This window comes from Acomys minous (assembly GCF_964271855.1).
Source record: "Acomys minous genome assembly, chromosome: 12".
In the NCBI taxonomy this organism is placed as follows: domain Eukaryota; kingdom Metazoa; phylum Chordata; class Mammalia; order Rodentia; family Muridae; genus Acomys; species Acomys minous.
In genome coordinates, this window is record NC_140493.1 from 92,215,798 (window position 1) to 92,233,735 (window position 17,938).

Below are 17,938 nucleotides of genomic sequence, written 5' to 3' on the forward strand. Positions count from 1 at the left end.
TTTGAAGATATGATGTGCTTCTGATTTAGGAAAGTGACATTTAGATAGCAAGTGTCTGCGGGGGTCAGAACATAAAGCTCTCCTACAAGAAACCCCATTGCCCAGCCCTCCTTCCTACGAGAAAGACTCCTACGTGTTGTTTTCATTTCTTTTTGACCCCCCCCCCAGAGACATTTGTTTCTTTCAATTTCCCTTATCCAGAACCATGTCTTCCCATTGGGGTCTCCATGCCAAGGCCAGAGAGACTTTCCAAACTCCATTTTCCTTCACGCCCTTGGCCTTCTTAGAGCTAGCCCCTTGATGATTTTACATAAAGTCTTCACTGAGCCAAGCATCTGACTAGCACACAAGGCCCTCTGTGGGACGATCACTGCCTACTCCCCACTCTCAGGGCTCCCCTTCCTTCTAAGGACACCTCTGCCCAAGCATTGCCTAGTGAACAGCTTGCTCCCAGCCTGTCCATTTGTACGCACCTTTCTTTCCTAGAGAGCTCCTCCTCAGTACCGGGTTAATTCCTACGTGTGTCAAAGGATATGAGCCCTCTGCTTTGCGTAAAGGAATATAATAACTGTCTCACTGATATGTGTCACCACACCATAGAGTGAGTCCCTCCAAGGCTGGGGACTGTGACTCCTGTCATTTCGTTCCTAGAACATAACACTATCCATGCCACTTACCTAGCAGCTCTTCTCTAAGGACCACTGGTTCTCTAGCAAGATGGATGATTAGAAGGATGGGTGGGTATGGAAGGAGGGAGGGAAGGAGGGAGCAAAGGAGGAGGAGTAGAAAGAAATGAGAACAAGAAGGAAGGAGGGAGAGCAGGGAAAAGAGAATGAGGGAGGGAGGGATGGAGAGAGGGAGGGAAGAAAGGGTGGGGAACGGAAAAAAAAGAAAGTCCAGATGGAAGGGAGGAAACAATAAACATTTTGAAAGGAAAGAGAAAAGGAGGGGAAAGTAAAGAAGGAAGAGGACAGGAAGAATAGAAGGGAAGTAAAGAAGAAAGGGTGGAAGTAAGGGAGGAAGAATGAGAGAAGAAAGCTGAGAATGAAGAATCAAAAGAACCTAGTGAACAATAGATGTTCTGAGAGGGAAGGGGAAAGACAGGACGGACAGACGGATGGACGGACGGAGGGATGGATGGATGGATGGATGGATGGATGGATGGATGGATGGATAGACGAGTGGATGAATGGTTGGATGAATGGTTGGATGGATGGATAGATGAAGGGACTGGTGGAAGGAAGGAGGGATGGATGGAAGGAGGGGGGAATGGATTGAGGCAGGTATGAATGAATTAAAGGAAGGAGAGATAGATGGAAAAGAAAAAGAGGCATGAAAGGGCAGAAATGGAGGGAGGGTGAGGAAAGGGAGATAGAGAGGGAGGAAGGGGAAAATGAGTAATGGAATAGATGGAAGAGTAGAAGGAAGGAAAAGAGGGGTGGATGGAAGGAGGGCTGGTGGGGGGAGCCTTTCTCCAAGATGAAGCATGGCTCTACCAAGACTGTCATGTTAAAAAAAAAAAAAGCAAGCGCACTATATTGCTTCAACTTAGCCGTTTTTATTGCACGATTAACTACATCTCTCTGAAGAGGTCCCAAGGAACACAATGCATGAGGACAGACAGCATCTTGAGCAGGAAAGAGGCCAGGGATGGGGCAAAGCAGCTGTCCTCGGTGCAGTGGCAACAGAAGACAAGAAATTCCCTTCTCCTTCACCAGGATCACTAGGAGGCTGCCACTTCTGATGAGTTCTCGGACGCATAAGCAAGTGGTGGGTGGCAGTGCAGAAAGAGCAAGATTCTAGCTAAGTTATAATGAGCTGCTGTGCACAGAGCTTTCCTGGTTTCTCCCTAGATTTTGGCTGTTGCTTTACAGGAATCGGTAAGCTGGGGCTCGCTTAGCGCTCAGCAGGCTTGCTGACTGCAGACTGGGGAGCTACAGCCTCACGGGTGATTGGACTGGCGGGTTTGATCTCGGCGGGCTGGCAGGGAGTCTCATCGGAGACCTCAGGCTTGGAGGGTGTTGAGTCAGCACAGTCGGGTTGGCTGGAAGTCGACTTTTTGCATTCACGCTTAGCGTTGTCTGAATCAGTGCAAGGCTGGCGGGAGCAGACCGGGCGGTAGGAGTAAGAAGCCAGGCAGGTGGGGCGGCGCAGGATGGAATAGCAGGAGCGGTAGCAGGCAGGACGGTAAGTGATGGATGTCACATATGGCTGCCTGAAGGTGATGGGGCCAGAGCAGATCGGGCGGCAGATGGGGCGGCAGGAAACTGGACTACAAGGCGGCTTGCAGGAACTGGGTATGTAGAAAGTCCGAGGTGGGCAAGCTGGTTGGCAGACGGCAGATGCAGAGGACCCTGGACGGCAGCAGACAGGCTGGCAGGATGTGGATGGGCAGGAAGCAGGCTCACAGCAGACAGAACGACACCGTTTGACTATGTAGCAGGAAGGTTGGCATGGGCTGGGCGCACACACTGATGGCAGGCAAGGACTGGGCTCAGAGCAGACGGGTTGGCAGATACTGGAAACACAACCTGAGGAGTCTTGGCAGCTGCTAGAGACACACGGTGCCTCACAGGGGCTCTGAACACAGCAGACAGGACGGAGACAAACAGGCTCACACACCAGAGCCATACAAGCAGCTGGCTGACAAACACTGGACTCTGAGCAAGATGCCTCACAGGGACTGGAGTCACAGCAGACTGGCTGGCAGCTACTGGCTGCAGAGCAGACAGATTGACAACAGCTAGGTGTCGAGCACACTGGCTGGCAGCAAGCAGGCTCACAAATCACAGGCTCACAGATCATTGGTTGGCAGGAAGCAGGCACAGCGCAGACAGCTGAGCAACAGCTGGGCTCACAGATCATTGGCTGGCAGCAACTGGGTTTGCAGAGGACAGGTTGGCAGGACGTAGGCAAGCAGAGGACAGGTTGGCAGGATGTAGTCTCACAACACACAGGCTGGCAGCTGCCTATGGAACAAGAAGGCTGGCACATGGTGGCCTCACAGCACACAGGTTGAACACAGGTGCTCACGGAGCAGGAAGGCTCACAGACGGTGGCCTCACAGCACACAGGTTGACAGCAGCTGCCCACAGAGCAAGAAGGCTCACAGACAGTGGCCTCGCAGCACACAGGTTGAGCGCAGCTGTTCACAGAGCAAGAAGGCTCACAAACGGTGGCCTCGCAGCACACCGGCTGGCAGCAACTGCTCACAGAGCATGAAGGCTGACAGCATTGTGAGCCACAACCGGATGAGCCACAGCTGTCGTTACAAGTCACCAGCTGCCACGTCTGGCTCCGGCAGGAGCTGGGTAGGCAGATGGGTCCTCCACAGCTCACCTCAGTAGAGCAGAGGGAGAAAGCCGGCAGGGAGGGGCATTTCCTAGAACAACAGCAGCCAGACATGGTGGAGGTGCCTCTGCTTCTGGTGAGCAGTGGGAGGTAGTTGCCTGAGTGTGACATCTCACCAAGGCCTTCTCTTTTATACTCCCTCACTGGTGCGTGTTGTTTGGTGGGCCCTATGCATCTTTTCCTCATTGTTGCTTGGGCCCTGTTTTCTGGAGGAACATCTTATTATACAAACATTTGTTCATCTAGACGTGTTTGTCTGCCCATAAAGAAGAAGATGCTTATTTACTGTCTTGCTAAATATGGAATCCTCGAAGCTACAGGTAGTGTTGGGATGAGCATCACCGCCTTCCAGGCTGATGATCTCTCTGTCCTAGCATCGTGAAGGAGGAAAGAAGAGAGGAGTCTATAATTTAGCTGCCTTCGACCCTTCCACTTCTACTCCTGGCTTAGGCACAGACGTCTACCACAAAGGCACACCGGGAGGGTTGGAGACACATACACACACAGTGAGAAACTCAGACATGGGAGGGACATCCAAACTGAACTGTCAGTGGCTACAATCCACAGCCCTCCTGTGAGGGTCAGATTATTCTCCGCACTTACAGATGAAGAATTGCGGGGCGTGCGGTAAAGGATGAGAAAGCATAAGTCACTTGCTGTAGGTTGTTCCCATCCTCTCCCCATATAGGCTTTCAGAAAACTGAGCTTCTTTTAGGAAAAGAAAAACAGTATCACATTTATTTATTGTCCATGTGTATACATGTGTGTGTGCGCACAAGTACGTGCATGCATGTACCGTGCACATCCGTGGAAGTAAGACGTCAGTTCAGAAGTCAGTTCTCTCCATCCACCATGTGGATTCTGGGGGTTAAGCTCAGGTCACCTGGTTTGGTGACAAGCACCTTTACCTTGGCTCCAAACCTCAACTTTCTTAACAGACAGCATCCATGTCATATATAATAGGCCCAACCGGTGATGCCACCTCCCACCCTGTCCTATTAGCCGCCCTACCCAGGAGTCTTTGTTCTACCTGCCCCCGGAAGCTACTGACACAGTTCCTCTGCTTCCCTTCCGGTTTCTCCTTCCAGGTCCATCTCAAGCGACCAGTGGCCCTGCAGAGTGTCCTTGTCATGGAGGCTGACCCAGTGGTTGCGCCCAATCCCAGTGTGCAGCAGGCACCAGGGGATGACGGTGCCGAAGTGCCCAGCTATCCCAGCTTCCACATAGGAAAGACCCATTTTTGAGAGATTTTTTGAGATCTCTTGGAAGGAAGACACTGGGAAGGAAGATGCTTGCTAAAGCAAGATGGCTTAGTATGGAAAGGTGACTACCACCAGCCCTGACCACCTGAGCTCGATCCTGGGAAGTCACTTGGTGGAAGGAGAGAGCCAACTCCGGCCAACTGTCCTCTGACTTCCACAACTGTGCCATGTCCCATGCATACCCACACAGAATAAAGACACACAAAATCAAGAAAAGTAAGAACAGTCATTTTTTTTTAACCTTTATCTTCATTTATTTGGTGCTGAATTGGTTCCAATGTCCTAAGTTTTTGTTTCTTCAGGGTCCCCCCCCCAATCTTTTTTTTTCTTCTGTGCAACCTCCTCTTCTGGCTTTGGAACAATTTGTTCCTCTTCAGTGAAGATCATCTCACCGCGGCAGGGGGAGCCTCACATGTGGGTTAATCTGGCCATGCACTCTGTAAATTTGTCAAGGAACCTTAGGTGCTTGGCTCACTGGATGTGTCAATGACTGGAGAGTTGACATCTAAGCCCTGACATTCTGCATTACTCTCTACGTTTTTAAATGTATGCAGCAAAAATTCAGAACTCTTTTCTGGCTGCCAACCCTGTGTCCAGCCCCACTGTTAGGCCTGGGCATGCTCCCGACTCCATCATTATACTGCTGGGATGGCACACATGGCTTCTTTAAAGTGACATCTTTCAGACACTTGGTGCTGTTTTGGATATGTGTACCCTTGATGAGCTAGACAGTTTAATGGGTATTCGTAGGGTTTACTGGGTCAAGAGAGTAGAGAAACATCTTCATGGGTCACCTCAGGCCACATACTAGAAAAGAAAATATTAAATTTCTTTATTTTCTCTTCTTTTATTTTTAATTTTTGTTATTTTTCACCACTTTTAACATATATATTTATATTATTCCACATTAATAAATAAACCATATACAGCAGGAAGAATCATGAATCAGGATATGTGTGTGTGTGTGTGTGTGTGTGTGTGTGTGTGTGTGTGTGATATTCATAGTGATTTGTATTTGTCAAACTTTAAGAAAGTATCTTTCCTATCTTGTTGGGTCTAAATTTCTGAATGAAAATCAATATCTATCATATCTCATATCTATTAACTTAAAACATCTATCTTGATCTAAAAACATCTTAACCCCTAACCAACTAAACTTAATTGTAAGACTGAACTATCTGATCTTCAACCCATCAGAGACTTGAGAAGGGATAAAACTAAATACCTGAGTGAACTGGAAGTGCAGGTTAGCAGCTTCCAAAAGGAAAAAATGACAGAGACAGTTTACCACCTGAACAGTTTACCCAGGACTCTCTATAACACTGGAGCATCATCTTCAGCCTTCTAGCCCAATATCTCTGACAGAAATATTTGCAAGGCAGGAACTATTGAGGACTTGCTTACTCTGTCTTGGCAGAGTTTGGCCATCAACTCTACCTACATCTAACCTTGCCTATTTTTAGGCAGAATTCTGTCTGTGACAGAAATGAGAACATTTTGCCCAGTGCCTAGTTTGCCACATATGAAGCCAACTCCATAAGGAGGGTCTTTGAGGTTGATCATTTTCTTTGAGAGGCTGGGTGTTGCCAGGAGTTAACTTGTCTTGTTGTCAAAAAATCTTTAGAATAATAAAAACACCTTTAAATCCCATATTCTGTAGGTCTCTGAGGCTTTTGAAGACCTTATTTAACTATTTTACCTTATGTATCTATAGAATCATTAAAGTTACTTCCAGGATTCATAAAGTGAAAAAAAAAGTGACTTTCTATGTTAGTCCCTAAGACATTGTGAATCGACTCCTCTTTGCTACTATTTGAGATAAGGTGAGAGATGAACCTAACGTTTCCCAACACCAAAGCTAGGCCTTCTCGCCCAATGGAAGTCCAGATTTGCCTGTGTTCTCAGCATCAGTGTAGTTTAGCCTCATCTGGAAAGTTGAGCCGTTGACCTATTATTCACCCATCTCTTCATGCATTAATGTATGTAATTTATTCACTCTTCTTCTTTGGTTTATCCATTGACTAGGACAGCCCTGGGGTGTGTCGGGGGGCGGGGGGATATAAAAAGAACAACTGCCACGGACCGGCTCGGTCAGGTATAGGTCCTTGGGAACGAGAGTTCTAGAATCATCGGTGGACAAAGATAGGCAAGTGACAAACAGAGACAAACCAGGGGTAGTGTTTGAATCCGAGTGTACTTTGTAGGCAAGCAAGTTAGGTTTTTATACACAACTTTTAGAAATGGGGAGTGTTTTGTGGTTGCATTACATTTCATAGAACTCAAAATACAGAATGCAGAGTAATAATGTTGTCATCAACCTTGAACCATCATTCTTAAGTCATTAGATTGGTATCAGTGCATGTGCCCTCTTTATCAAAGGCCAATGTCCTCTCATTATGCCAAGACAGCTTTTTCTTCGCGCTTCTGTCACTATCTGGAGCTTTCTTAAACACTTTATTTGTAAGTCATAATACAAACTATGATTAATCCTTGGGTATGTTTTTATTAGCCAGTAGACTGGAACTTGATGATAATATTGCCTGAATGACCCTTGGCTGCAGTCCCACGTTAGGGGTCTCCTAGCAACACAGTTATGTTTGAAAAGTTCTGATAAGAAACTAAAAAAACAAAGGCAGAATCGTTCCAAAACAAGAAAGTTGTAATCAGTTACTCCTGGCAGGAATATCAGACCCATTCCAGGAGGCTCTCCCTGGGCAGGGGTGGTAGCCTTGGGCCGTATAGCATCATTTGTCACAAAGACTCACTGGAGGGGTCGTGACAGAACAACCAGCAATTTCAGTACTGTGGTACAAGTTAAAAGAGATTTACAGTCGAGCAGTGGTGATACATGCCTTTAATCCCAGAATTTGGGAGACAGGAGCAGATAGATCTCTAAGTTCAAAGCCAGAGTTCCAGGACAGCCAGGTATACACGAAGAAACCCTGACTTGAAAAAACAAAAGAATAAAAAAAAATAGAGAGATTCACACACCTGTGAGCAATTGTAATATATTGTGATGAATATTGTAATAAAGGAATAAGGAATATGCAAGTACTTTGAGGGCACTGGGAGAAATATTCGTATGGAGTTTTAGGAAGTTGGGAACGCTTTGTCATGTAATAAATAATATTATCAATAGACTCTTCAAGGGATGGTGAAAAAGCTCTATCTGTGGAAACCAGAGACACAAGAGCAGGATACATTTGGGAAACGGTTTAACAGCTAATACAGTTGACACAGTCAGGATGAAGAGCACAGGAGACAGGAAGAGACCGTAGTGGTACCATGCCAGTTACTTAGGCACCAAGCTATAGAAGGTCTTGAGTGAGAGGTTAGATTCAGCAATGGTACTTGGGAGATTAATCAAGGAAGTAAATGGGTTTGTGATTTCAGCAGTCTCTGCCTACGGAGGTGGGAGACAGAGGGCAAAAAATTTAAAGGCAGAGAGACCATAAGAAGGCTGGGGAGTTACCCAAAAATCTTCCTGGTGACAATCTGGGCCTGGCAGCTCTTTGGACTAGAGCAGGAAGAGATGCTTTAAGGCAGCAGAATGCAGACGTGTCCACGCTTGAGACTAGAGGGGACCCCACCCCACCCATCCTGAGCCTTCCGACCCCGTTCTGAGCCATGGGGATGAGGTACCTTCTGACAACCATGTAAAGGGAGAGGTAGAGAGCTCATCGGCCTCCCTGCCTGTCATAGGTCCTCTCCATCTGTTTCTCCTTCCCAGCTAAGCCAGTGGTGGAACTGTAGTTGGTGACGATCCCCTCAGGTGTTCGCTCCTCAAAGATTACTCCCCTGCTAAGCGAAGTGGCAGCTTTTCTCACTATGGAGGCCATTTCTACTTGACTCATCTCTAACACACCACTCACAGCATCCAGGTGCCCTAAGGGCAAGGACTAAGTCTGCTCGGTGCTGCATACCTGACACCCAGCGCCAGGACTGACACATAAGTGGTGCACAATTACTATTTATTGCATGGCAAATGAGAGCATCCTCGTACAGCTGGGAAGGGCAACCCTTGCTGGTAACTCGAAGAAATCACTACCTCTACTTATGCATCCGGGAAACACGGCCATGAGCCATGGATTGACCAGCTGCTCTGAATCACGGGGACTCAATGCAGAGGCACTGGTCTTTCGACAGGTTTGTCCCATTGTCCCACCCATAGTAGGGTTTTCCTTCTGTGGCTGCGAGTTTTTTCTAGTGATTAAAATGTGCCTCACTCTCTCTCTCTCTCTCTCTCTCTCTCTCTCTCTCTCTCTCTCTCAGAGGCCAATTATATCCAGAGTAAAAAAGTAACTGAAATAATAGTCTGAAATAGGAACAGAGCAAAGCACAATTGGCTATAGAAATAACTGGAAACCTCAGACATGTCTAATTGGAATACCAGATGGCACAACCACTTTTCAAAACAATTTAATATTTTCTTACATATTTAAACATTCAATTGCCACTTTCCCAGAAATACAATTCTAGGTGTCATCTAAAATAAATGAAAAGGTATGTTTATGTGAAAACTGGTACATGAATCCTCCTGAAAGTTTTACTTACAGTGACCAAAAATTATAAACACCATAAGCACCTTTATTTTAATGAATGATTTTTTAATATTACCTATATATACAATTAAATATTATATTATTCAATTTTTAAAAAGAACAAACTAGGGTTTGGGGAGATGGCTCAGTATAAATGCTTGTTATACAAGAACAAAGACCTGAGTTTGATTCCCAGGCACGGCAGCAAGCTCTTGCAACCCAGTGCTGAGAGTGCGGAGGTAGCCAGATCCTTGGAACTCACAGGCCAGCCAGTGAGGAGTTCCAGAGCATTGAGAGACCCTGACTCAAAATGGGGAAAGGTGAACAGTGCCCAAGGGACATACCCAAGGCTTCTCTCGGACCTCCATATGTGCATGTATACCCACATACACATATGCAGTCATACACAGGAACATGACACATGTGCTTACACACACAGAGTGAGAAACAAACTTGATATTGGCAGCCATGTGTTACACTAAATGAGAAGAATTCACACTGTATGGTTCTTTCTTAATGAAATTCTGGATATGGCAGAGTGCCTATAATATAAAGAGCTGATAGTTGCCAAAAGCTAGGGAGGGGACGGTGAACTAGTGAAAGAAGAAACCAGGGAATTTGGTGGGTGATGGAACCTTCCGTGAACCGAATGCAGCGGTGATACCACAAGCATAGGATGTACAATAGTCAAGTCTCATCGGACTGGGCACTAAAAATGGTAGTTATTTAATCATATGTAAAGTATATTGACCTGCACAAGTTTAAGAGATTCTCAAAGAATGCACTTTTGAAAGTTTTTAATGAAACAGGAAAAAAAGTAAAGGTATCATGGCAGAAGCAGCCTTCCTCTTGTGTTTGAGAATGTTGCTATGAGGGGCCTCCTGAGACACATGTTAATAAGAAAACCTGACCATTCAACTGGCTGTTTCTCCTTTCTATGCTCCTATAGTTTTCATTCTTTTAAGAATCATTGCTCTGTTTACAGTCAGATATTAGATATATAATATATATATATCCTTATATAATATACATAGCCTTTATATAATATATGTCCTTTATATATGTATAATATATATCCTCTATATATTATATATCACTTATATATTATATATCCTTTATATATTACATATCATTTATATAATATATCATTTATATATATCCTTTTTTATATATACTATGTATATCATTTGTGTGTGTGTATATATATATCCTTTTTTATATATACTCTGTGTGTGTGTGTGTGTGTGTGTGTGTGTGTGTGTGTGTGTATGTAGCCAAGAATTGAGGTGCACGCCTTTAATCCCAATACTAAGGAGACAGAAGCAGATAGATGAGTCCAAGGCCAGCCTGACCTATATATGGAGTTCCAGGCCAGCAAGGACTACATAGTGAAGCCCTGTCATTTCTCTCTTTTCTTTGTCAAAGTTAAAATAATGACTGTTCTTTCACTGCAAGGACAGATTTTATTTTAACCATGTGCCACTGAAAACCGTTCTTAGCAAAGGGTGAAAGCCACCATCCCTTGAGTTTCAACTTCCAAGCTGTGCTCACTCAGTGCACGTGCCTCTGCCCTTCCTCTCCGTAGATAGAGTGACTGCAGCTGGGTCCAGGACAAAAAAAAAACCACCACTTGCGCCAGAAGGAAGCCAAGGCCAGAACAAGAGGGTCAGGACCACACAAAGATCCTCAGAAACTGTGCACTCACACAGTCTGGCCACAAAAATTCCTGCCACTCACAACCAACCTGGGATGAGTTTATAAATACCAACTACATAGAAGGCTGAGGGGAGGAAGAGGATTGTAAGTTTAAGGCCAGCCAGGGCAACTTAGTGAGACCCTATCTCACAATAAAAATAAAAATAAAAATAAATTTTTTTTAAAAAGTAAGAGGAGGCCTGGGAATGCAGTCCAATGGTAGCGGTTCATCTAGCAAGCAATTGAAGCCCTAAATTCAACCTCTAGCATTGAAGAAAAAAATCATTAACATTCTTTTCCCTCCTCCTCTCACTTTGCCACAAGAATCATGGCCAAGCCAGAAGTCCTGCAGAACCATCCTAGAACCACAGTACAGAAGGTAGGCATGCATCCTGGGCATGATCAAACACAGCTAGAATCAGCATACCTCGATGCTCATGGTCCTCAGGCATCCCAGGTCCTACAGCTAATGGGTACCACAGTAGTGGTGACACCCAGGTATTGGTCAAGGCCTCCCAAGGTGAATCTCACACTGCACTCAGAGGCTTCTTCTACAATCTGTCTACATTCTCTACCCTCCCTGTAGAGAATTACCTGTGTTCCTGCTAAAAACACAGATCCCCAGGCCACACCGCTGCGGCATCCCTTATGATGTTTCTAGGAGGGCTCCAGAATCTACCGTTTTAACCAGCCTCCCAGGACCCTGCTGCAGAATATCAGCAAACATTGTGCAGTCCCCTGGTGAATGTCAAAGTCAAATCTTCCTGGCAGTCCCTACCAGGTTCGAAGGAAGAGGCAAGAGGACTGATAGGGTAGCCAGCATGCTTGAATTTATTAAAAGGTTGACAAGGTTTCAGAGGAGCAGAAAGCTAGGGTGGACCAACAGGTCCAAAGCTCAAGAGAACGCCTCATAGCTGCAAGGCATTTGACTTCATGCAAATGAAGCCAGGGACGTAGAACTTGGTGACCACCTCATTGAAATTCAGCTTTAATTTCTTGCCAGAAAATAGCTCTTTGGTCCAGAGTGCCTTAGACACCAGGGCAAGCTCTCCTCTCAGAAACCACATGAGAGGCAGGTCAGTGTCTTGGAGGTGTGTGCGAGGAGTCAGGAGATGAAGAAACCTCCGAGTGGAGTAGGAGGAGGCTGTCCCCATCACTGCCTCAGTTACAGGGAGGGAAGGTCTTCATTTCGTCTCACACACAGGTGTCGGCTGACAGCACACTGGACCACAACACCCGCCGCCGCCTCCACAGCACCCGGAGCCACAGCAGCTGCCTCCGCAGCCCCCGCAGCCTCCGCAGCCCCCACAGCCACAGCAGCTAGACCCGCAGCCAGACCCGCCGCAGCCAGATCCGCAGCCAGAGCCTCCGCAGCCACAGCAGGAGCCACAGCAGGAGCCACAGCAGGAACCACAGCAGCCACAACAGCCCTGCTGGCAGCAACACTCCTCACAGCAGTCTTGTTCCTGGGAGCAGCAATTGCCGCAGTCTCCCGGGCAGCATCCCATGGTCCCAGGCGGTCAGGTCGCAGGTCAGGAATGCGGCCGGAGCTTCCCCTAAGTCTGACAGTGGCCAGCTGGACAGCAGCTTTTATATCCCCTCACCCAGGGGTGTTGGCACGGGGGACAGGATGTTTGCTTTGTTATTATTTATCCTGGTTTCCATAAGAACGTCTCATTAGTTGGCTGTTTATTTTCCAGCCGTGAGTACCTCACCTCATAAAAAAAAGCCCCACTCGTCCCAACTAATATTTGTCCAGAGGGTAAAAATACATCTGGGGAAAGACCTGTCATTAGGCAGGTTGGAGAGAGGAAGGGAAGCTCGCCAAGGAATCTACTCTGGCTGCTCTCCCATATCTTCTCTGGTGGCAAAAAAAAAAAAAAAAAAAAAAAAGAGAGAGAGAGAGAGAGAGAGACTCCTCAGACTCCTCTGACTGGCGGTGCTGCTGTTTTCATGGATGCTGACCCTAGGAAGAAGAGTAAGAATGAATGAGCGAGCCTCCTGCCTCCACAGAGGCTGCTGCAAAGAATCTGGTCCCCGGGGCTCCTCCCACGGCATTCTCTGCCCAGCCATGTGAGCAAAGCAAATATTTGTATCTGTGTGAGGTATGTGGATGTGTGGTGCACGTTTGTTTAGGCTTGGCAGGTGAGCATCAATCACGAGTAATAACTGACTTGTGAGAGGCAGGTAGACTCTCCATAAAACTGCAAAAGGCTGGGGAACCGCATTCTCTGGAGGCTGCGATGAATTGAACGTTCACACTTCTCCCCCGTGTAGGCGGGAAGAGCGCAGGGCTGCACCTGCTACCGGCAGCCCCAGGCCTTTCCTTAATGGAAGATGGAGATGAAGGAGGGAAGGAAGGAGGGAGAGAAAAAGGAAGGAAGGAAGTGAGAGAAGAAAATAAGGGAGGGAAGGAGGAAGGGGGAAGGAGGAAAGGGAAGGAGGGATTGAGGGAGGAAAAAGGAAATGGAGGGAAGGAGAGAGGAGGAAGGAAGGAGAGAAGAAAGGATGGAGAGAGAAATGAAGGGGGAAGGAAAGGTGAGGAAAATGAGAGAAGAGAAGATAGGGATGGTGGGAGGGAAGAAAGAAGGAGAGAGGACGGGAGAGATGGAGGAACGGAGGAAAGGAAGAAAATGGGAAAGTAAAGGTAGAATGTATGAAAGAAGGAGAGAGAGTAAAGAAGAAAGGAGGGTGAAGGGAGGAAAGGGGAGATAGAAAGCAAGGGGAAATGGGAGGGAAGAGAGGAAGGAAGGGAGGGAGGAAAGAGCTATTTTCTGACAAGAAATGAAAGCTGAATTCCAATGAGGTGGTCACCAAGTTCTACGTCCCTGGCTTCATTTGCATGAAGTCAAATGCCTTGCAGCTATGAGGCGTTCTCTTGAGCTTTGGACCTGTTGGTCCACCCTAGCTTTCTGCTCCTCTGAAACCTTGTCAACCTTTTAATAAATGCAAGCATGCTGGCTACCCTATCAGTCCTCTGGCCTCTTCCTTCAATCCTCATAGGGACTACCAGGAAGATTTGACTTCGACATTCACCAGGGGACTGCACAATGTTTGCTGATGTCCCGCAGCAGGTGGATAAACACCAGCTGTTCTTCTCACACGCCTGTTCCCCATCCCACACTTGGGGTCAGAACAAAACCATGTGTACATCTACTACAGACCCTCACCTCTTCCCCCAAGACACTTGATTTCCTGGGATGACACTGGGATGTCCCACACTACCGCCTCCTCTTGGCAGGCCCTCTACATCATCCACACTTGTAGCTTTTCCTCTTCTTGAAACTCAGCATTCAATTAAGTTAGGAGTTTAATTCAGTAAGAAAAGGGAGGAGAAGTAATAAAACCTCAGGGAAGATTTTAGCTGGGGTCGGTTGCCTACAAGCTGCATAACTACACAAAAGGCGATGGCCGTTGTATCTGTGCACTTACTCACCATTCCCATTTTCACTTTTATAGATTTTTTTATGTATATAGGCATCTGGTCTGCATGGATATCTACGCACTGCTCCTGCACCTGGTACCCGCAGAAGTCAGAAAAGGGCACTGGATCCTCCGGAAGTGGCATTGCAGATGGCTGCCATATTGGTCCTGGGACCTAAAGCTGGGTCCTCTGCAAGAGCAACAACTGTTCTTATGTGCTGTCTCTCCCTCCCTTCCCCCTCCCTCCCTTCCTTCCTTTGTTCCTTTCTCCCTCCCTTTTTTCCTCCCTCCCTTTCTTCTCTTTCTTCTTTCTCTTTCCTCATTTTCCTTTTTTTTTTTTTTTTTTTTTTTTTTTTTTTTTTACTTCCTGCCAACTATGTTCCCAGGAACTGAATCCCAAAAGGTCTAATTCTCCTGTTCCCATTAACCTCTTTTCTCTCCTATCTAGGGTAGGTGGGTTGGAAGGGAGGTCTAAGCATTAAATAACCCCCCAAATAAAGTAGGTTTGGAAAAGGTCAAAGCCCACAAGGGTCCACAGATTAGGCTCCAAGGGCACATTCTGAGCTGGGGTGAGGGTGAGGGGTGGACATTTCTGTCTCCACTTTAAGGGTTGGGACATTGTTGGGCTCTAGGGATGATCACAGAAGCTCCAGAGCCAAGGGGCTCCACCCTCGGCTAATAGGGTAGGAATACAGATGGAGAATCTGGGCCAAATAATACAGCCCCCCCCCCCCCCCCGCTTCCCTTGTCTTTCCCTTGGAGATGGGCTGGAAGTGAAGCCTCCTCTAAGAAACACTAGAGAGACAGGGAAAAAGTAGAGGGAGAATGGGAAATGCACAACTTCTACCTGGTGTGGATCTCAGTACTTTTTTTTTTTTACCAGATAGTGAGCTTAGGGCATGAAGGACGCCCCGAACCATCACTGAGTCCTAGAACCTCAGGCTAGTTTTCACATCACCATCACCTTGAGTGGTGACTTCCCAAGAGCATTTGATCCCCTGAGACGGCACTGGGATGTTCCACATTAATGCCGCGTCCTGGAAGACCCTCTACATCAGTGCTTCTTAGCCTTCCTAATGCTGTGACCCTTTAATACAGTATATTTTCATGTTATGGTGACTTCCCGCCCCCAACTGTAATATTACATTTGTTACTACTTCATAACTGTAACTTCGCTACTGTTATGAATTGTAATGTAAATATCTGAGATGCAGAATATATCTGATGTGCGGCCCCTGTGAAAGAGATCACGGGCCACGGGCTGGGAACTGGTGCTCTCCATCATTCTCACATTTTTTTTTCTAGAGACTAAGCATTCAGTTAAGTTGGGAGTTATGTAGGACAGATCTCCAGATGCATCCCCGTCGCACATGAAGTCAGAATGTGAGCGTTTATGAAGTTATATGCTTGCAAGTTTCTAAGGTGGGCTAGACTATTATATTGGCTATGAAACAGTGACATTGTTTAACACTAGTTGGACCCCAACACACACACAACCTAAAAGCGCTCACATATTTTTGGAAGACAATACCGGTGTCCATAGGGACATATTCATGACAGACTGGACTCATTCACCAAGTGCTCTGTTTGCTGGTCCAATGTCCCTGCCGCAGAATTGCCCCCCCACACACACACAAATGACGCTTGGTGGAAGGGCACAGTGCAGCAATGTCCACAGCACACACATCCTTCTGTTTCACTGTTTTGTGTACAACTTGGATAAGGCTTAATTGCGCTTCCCCAGGCTGTGTGCTGGGAGCTTGGCCCTTGAAGCTGTAACGTGAGACACTGTAGGACCTTTAAGAGACTATGGCCAAGTAGGTCGCTGAGATGTTGCCCTCCAGAGGGAATGCTGGTCTCTAGAGATAGTTCTAATGAAAAGCCGAACCTGACTTGTGGATTGTCTGTAATGCCCCATCTGGGGCAGAGATCTCGCTCTCGCTCAAGATTTCCTGTCTAGTAATGTGTTCTCTCTCTCTCTCTCTCTCTCTCTCTCTCTCTCTCTTCTCTCTCTCTCTCTCTCTCTCTCCCTCTCTCTCTCTCTCTCTCCCTCTCTCTCTCCCTCTCCCTCTCTCTCTCTCCCTCTCTCTCCCTCCCTCTCTCTCTCTATTTCTCTCTCCCCCCTCTCTCTGTGTCTCTCTGTGTGTGTCTCTCTCTCTGTCTCTCTCTCCCCTTGCCCCCCGCCTGCCCCGCCCATGTGCTGACATTGACAATATACCATTGAGCATCCTGAACTCTAAGTTAAGTAAACTTCTTTTTACAGACTTATACCCAGCTATAGTAACAATAAACTAATATCCAAGATTTTTAAAAATACAAAAAAAAAGGGAACTCAGTGAAGAGTCTTCTCTGTCTCCTTGTCCTCAATGCTCAGTGTTCTTGCCTCTCAGCCAACCCCTCTCTGCCTCTAGAATTCACTTGACACTTTGTGCTCCCACTTCCTCTGTTAACTATGATAATAATAAAGTCAGTCTCACAGAGCTGCTGAGGTGAAATGAGTGCATACATGTAACAAGGTCTCCAGATCTTAGCACAACTGACGCCATGAAGGGAGTACCACTCAGGCCTTGGAACCCAGCAAGTAGGCAGGCAGCACCATCTGACAAAACCAGAACAAAGACCTAATCCATCCAAGTCCATAGTTCTGGCAAAGTCCCTGAATAACTAACCTTGATGTTTGGCTTCTGTAGTTCTGTTTCTGGCAAACTGACCTTGCTAGCTGAGGCGGGTCAAGCCAGGCTGTGGTTTTGGGTCTTAAAAGTTCACCCTGAGAAAGGCTCATGACTGTACTTGGGTCCCTAACACCCGGGCTGGCTGGCCAATAAACACTTTCTATTGGCTTGAAGCATGTCTTAGGTGGTCTTCTCCTGTGGATGACCCACAACCTATGTGCCAATAGAACACAGGGATCAATGGCTAGTCGCCTGCACTTAGATAAGCATCTGCTATTGCAAATATACAATAAAGTGTGTGTGTGTGTGTGTGTATGTGTGTGTGTGTGTGTGTGTGTGTGTTTCATTAAATACATAGGGATATTTTCCCTCAAACAATGATTCTTTCATTTAAGTATTTCAAATAGAAAACCTGATGGAGAGCCAGCCGCAGGCTGGATAAACAATGGCTGCCCTATGAAACAGAATGGGAAAGAAGGTCACTCCTACACTCCTCAATAGTCCGGATGGAGCACACCGTCTTCAGTCTTATGTAGCAATCTAGAGGTGGGAGGTCCATGTTGGCTAGGATCGAGGTAGTGGGCAGCTGAGCCACTGCACTCAATTACCCATTACTCATTTAAAAAAGAAAGTGCGGGGAGGGGGGAATGTGGACAGCATAGAGAGAAGTGATAGGGATGAACTTTGACCTAGGTAGTAGCAGGAAGGACAGATGTTCAAGGATGAAGCCTGAACAATAGCAGTCCCTCTGAGAAAAGGGGGAACAGTCTACAGTGGAAATGGGTACAGTTGCATGAGTATTCCCAAAAAATCTTAGGTGGCTAGGAACCCGGCCCCCCTGAACCTCACCTGGGTAAGGGGTGACTCCGTGTCTCTGTGTCTCTTATCACACTCCCATGTGAGGACAAGATGAGCAGGACCCCTGTGAAGAGGGCTAGGAGGGTTCAGATCTCTCCTGTCTTCCTGCACTCCAAAGAGAGCTGCCTGATCTAGC

The 17,938-nt window shown here is 46.8% G+C and overlaps 2 protein-coding genes across 2 annotated transcripts; both read right to left on the reverse strand.

Annotated features, from left to right (window-relative positions):
- Positions 1-1,542: 1,542 nt before the first annotated feature.
- On the reverse strand, positions 1,543-3,451 carry KRTAP16-1 (keratin associated protein 16-1). The gene has a single exon (XM_084748828.1). The coding sequence runs from the start codon at positions 3,403-3,405 to the stop codon at positions 1,897-1,899; it is 1,509 nt and encodes a 502-aa protein (XP_084604954.1). The 5' UTR covers positions 3,406-3,451; the 3' UTR covers positions 1,543-1,896.
- An 8,211-nt stretch (positions 3,452-11,662) lies between these two features.
- Positions 11,663-12,431, reverse strand: KRTAP17-1 (keratin associated protein 17-1). The gene has a single exon (XM_084748905.1). The coding sequence runs from the start codon at positions 12,355-12,357 to the stop codon at positions 12,034-12,036; it is 324 nt and encodes a 107-aa protein (XP_084605031.1). The 5' UTR covers positions 12,358-12,431; the 3' UTR covers positions 11,663-12,033.
- Positions 12,432-17,938: the final 5,507 nt, after the last annotated feature.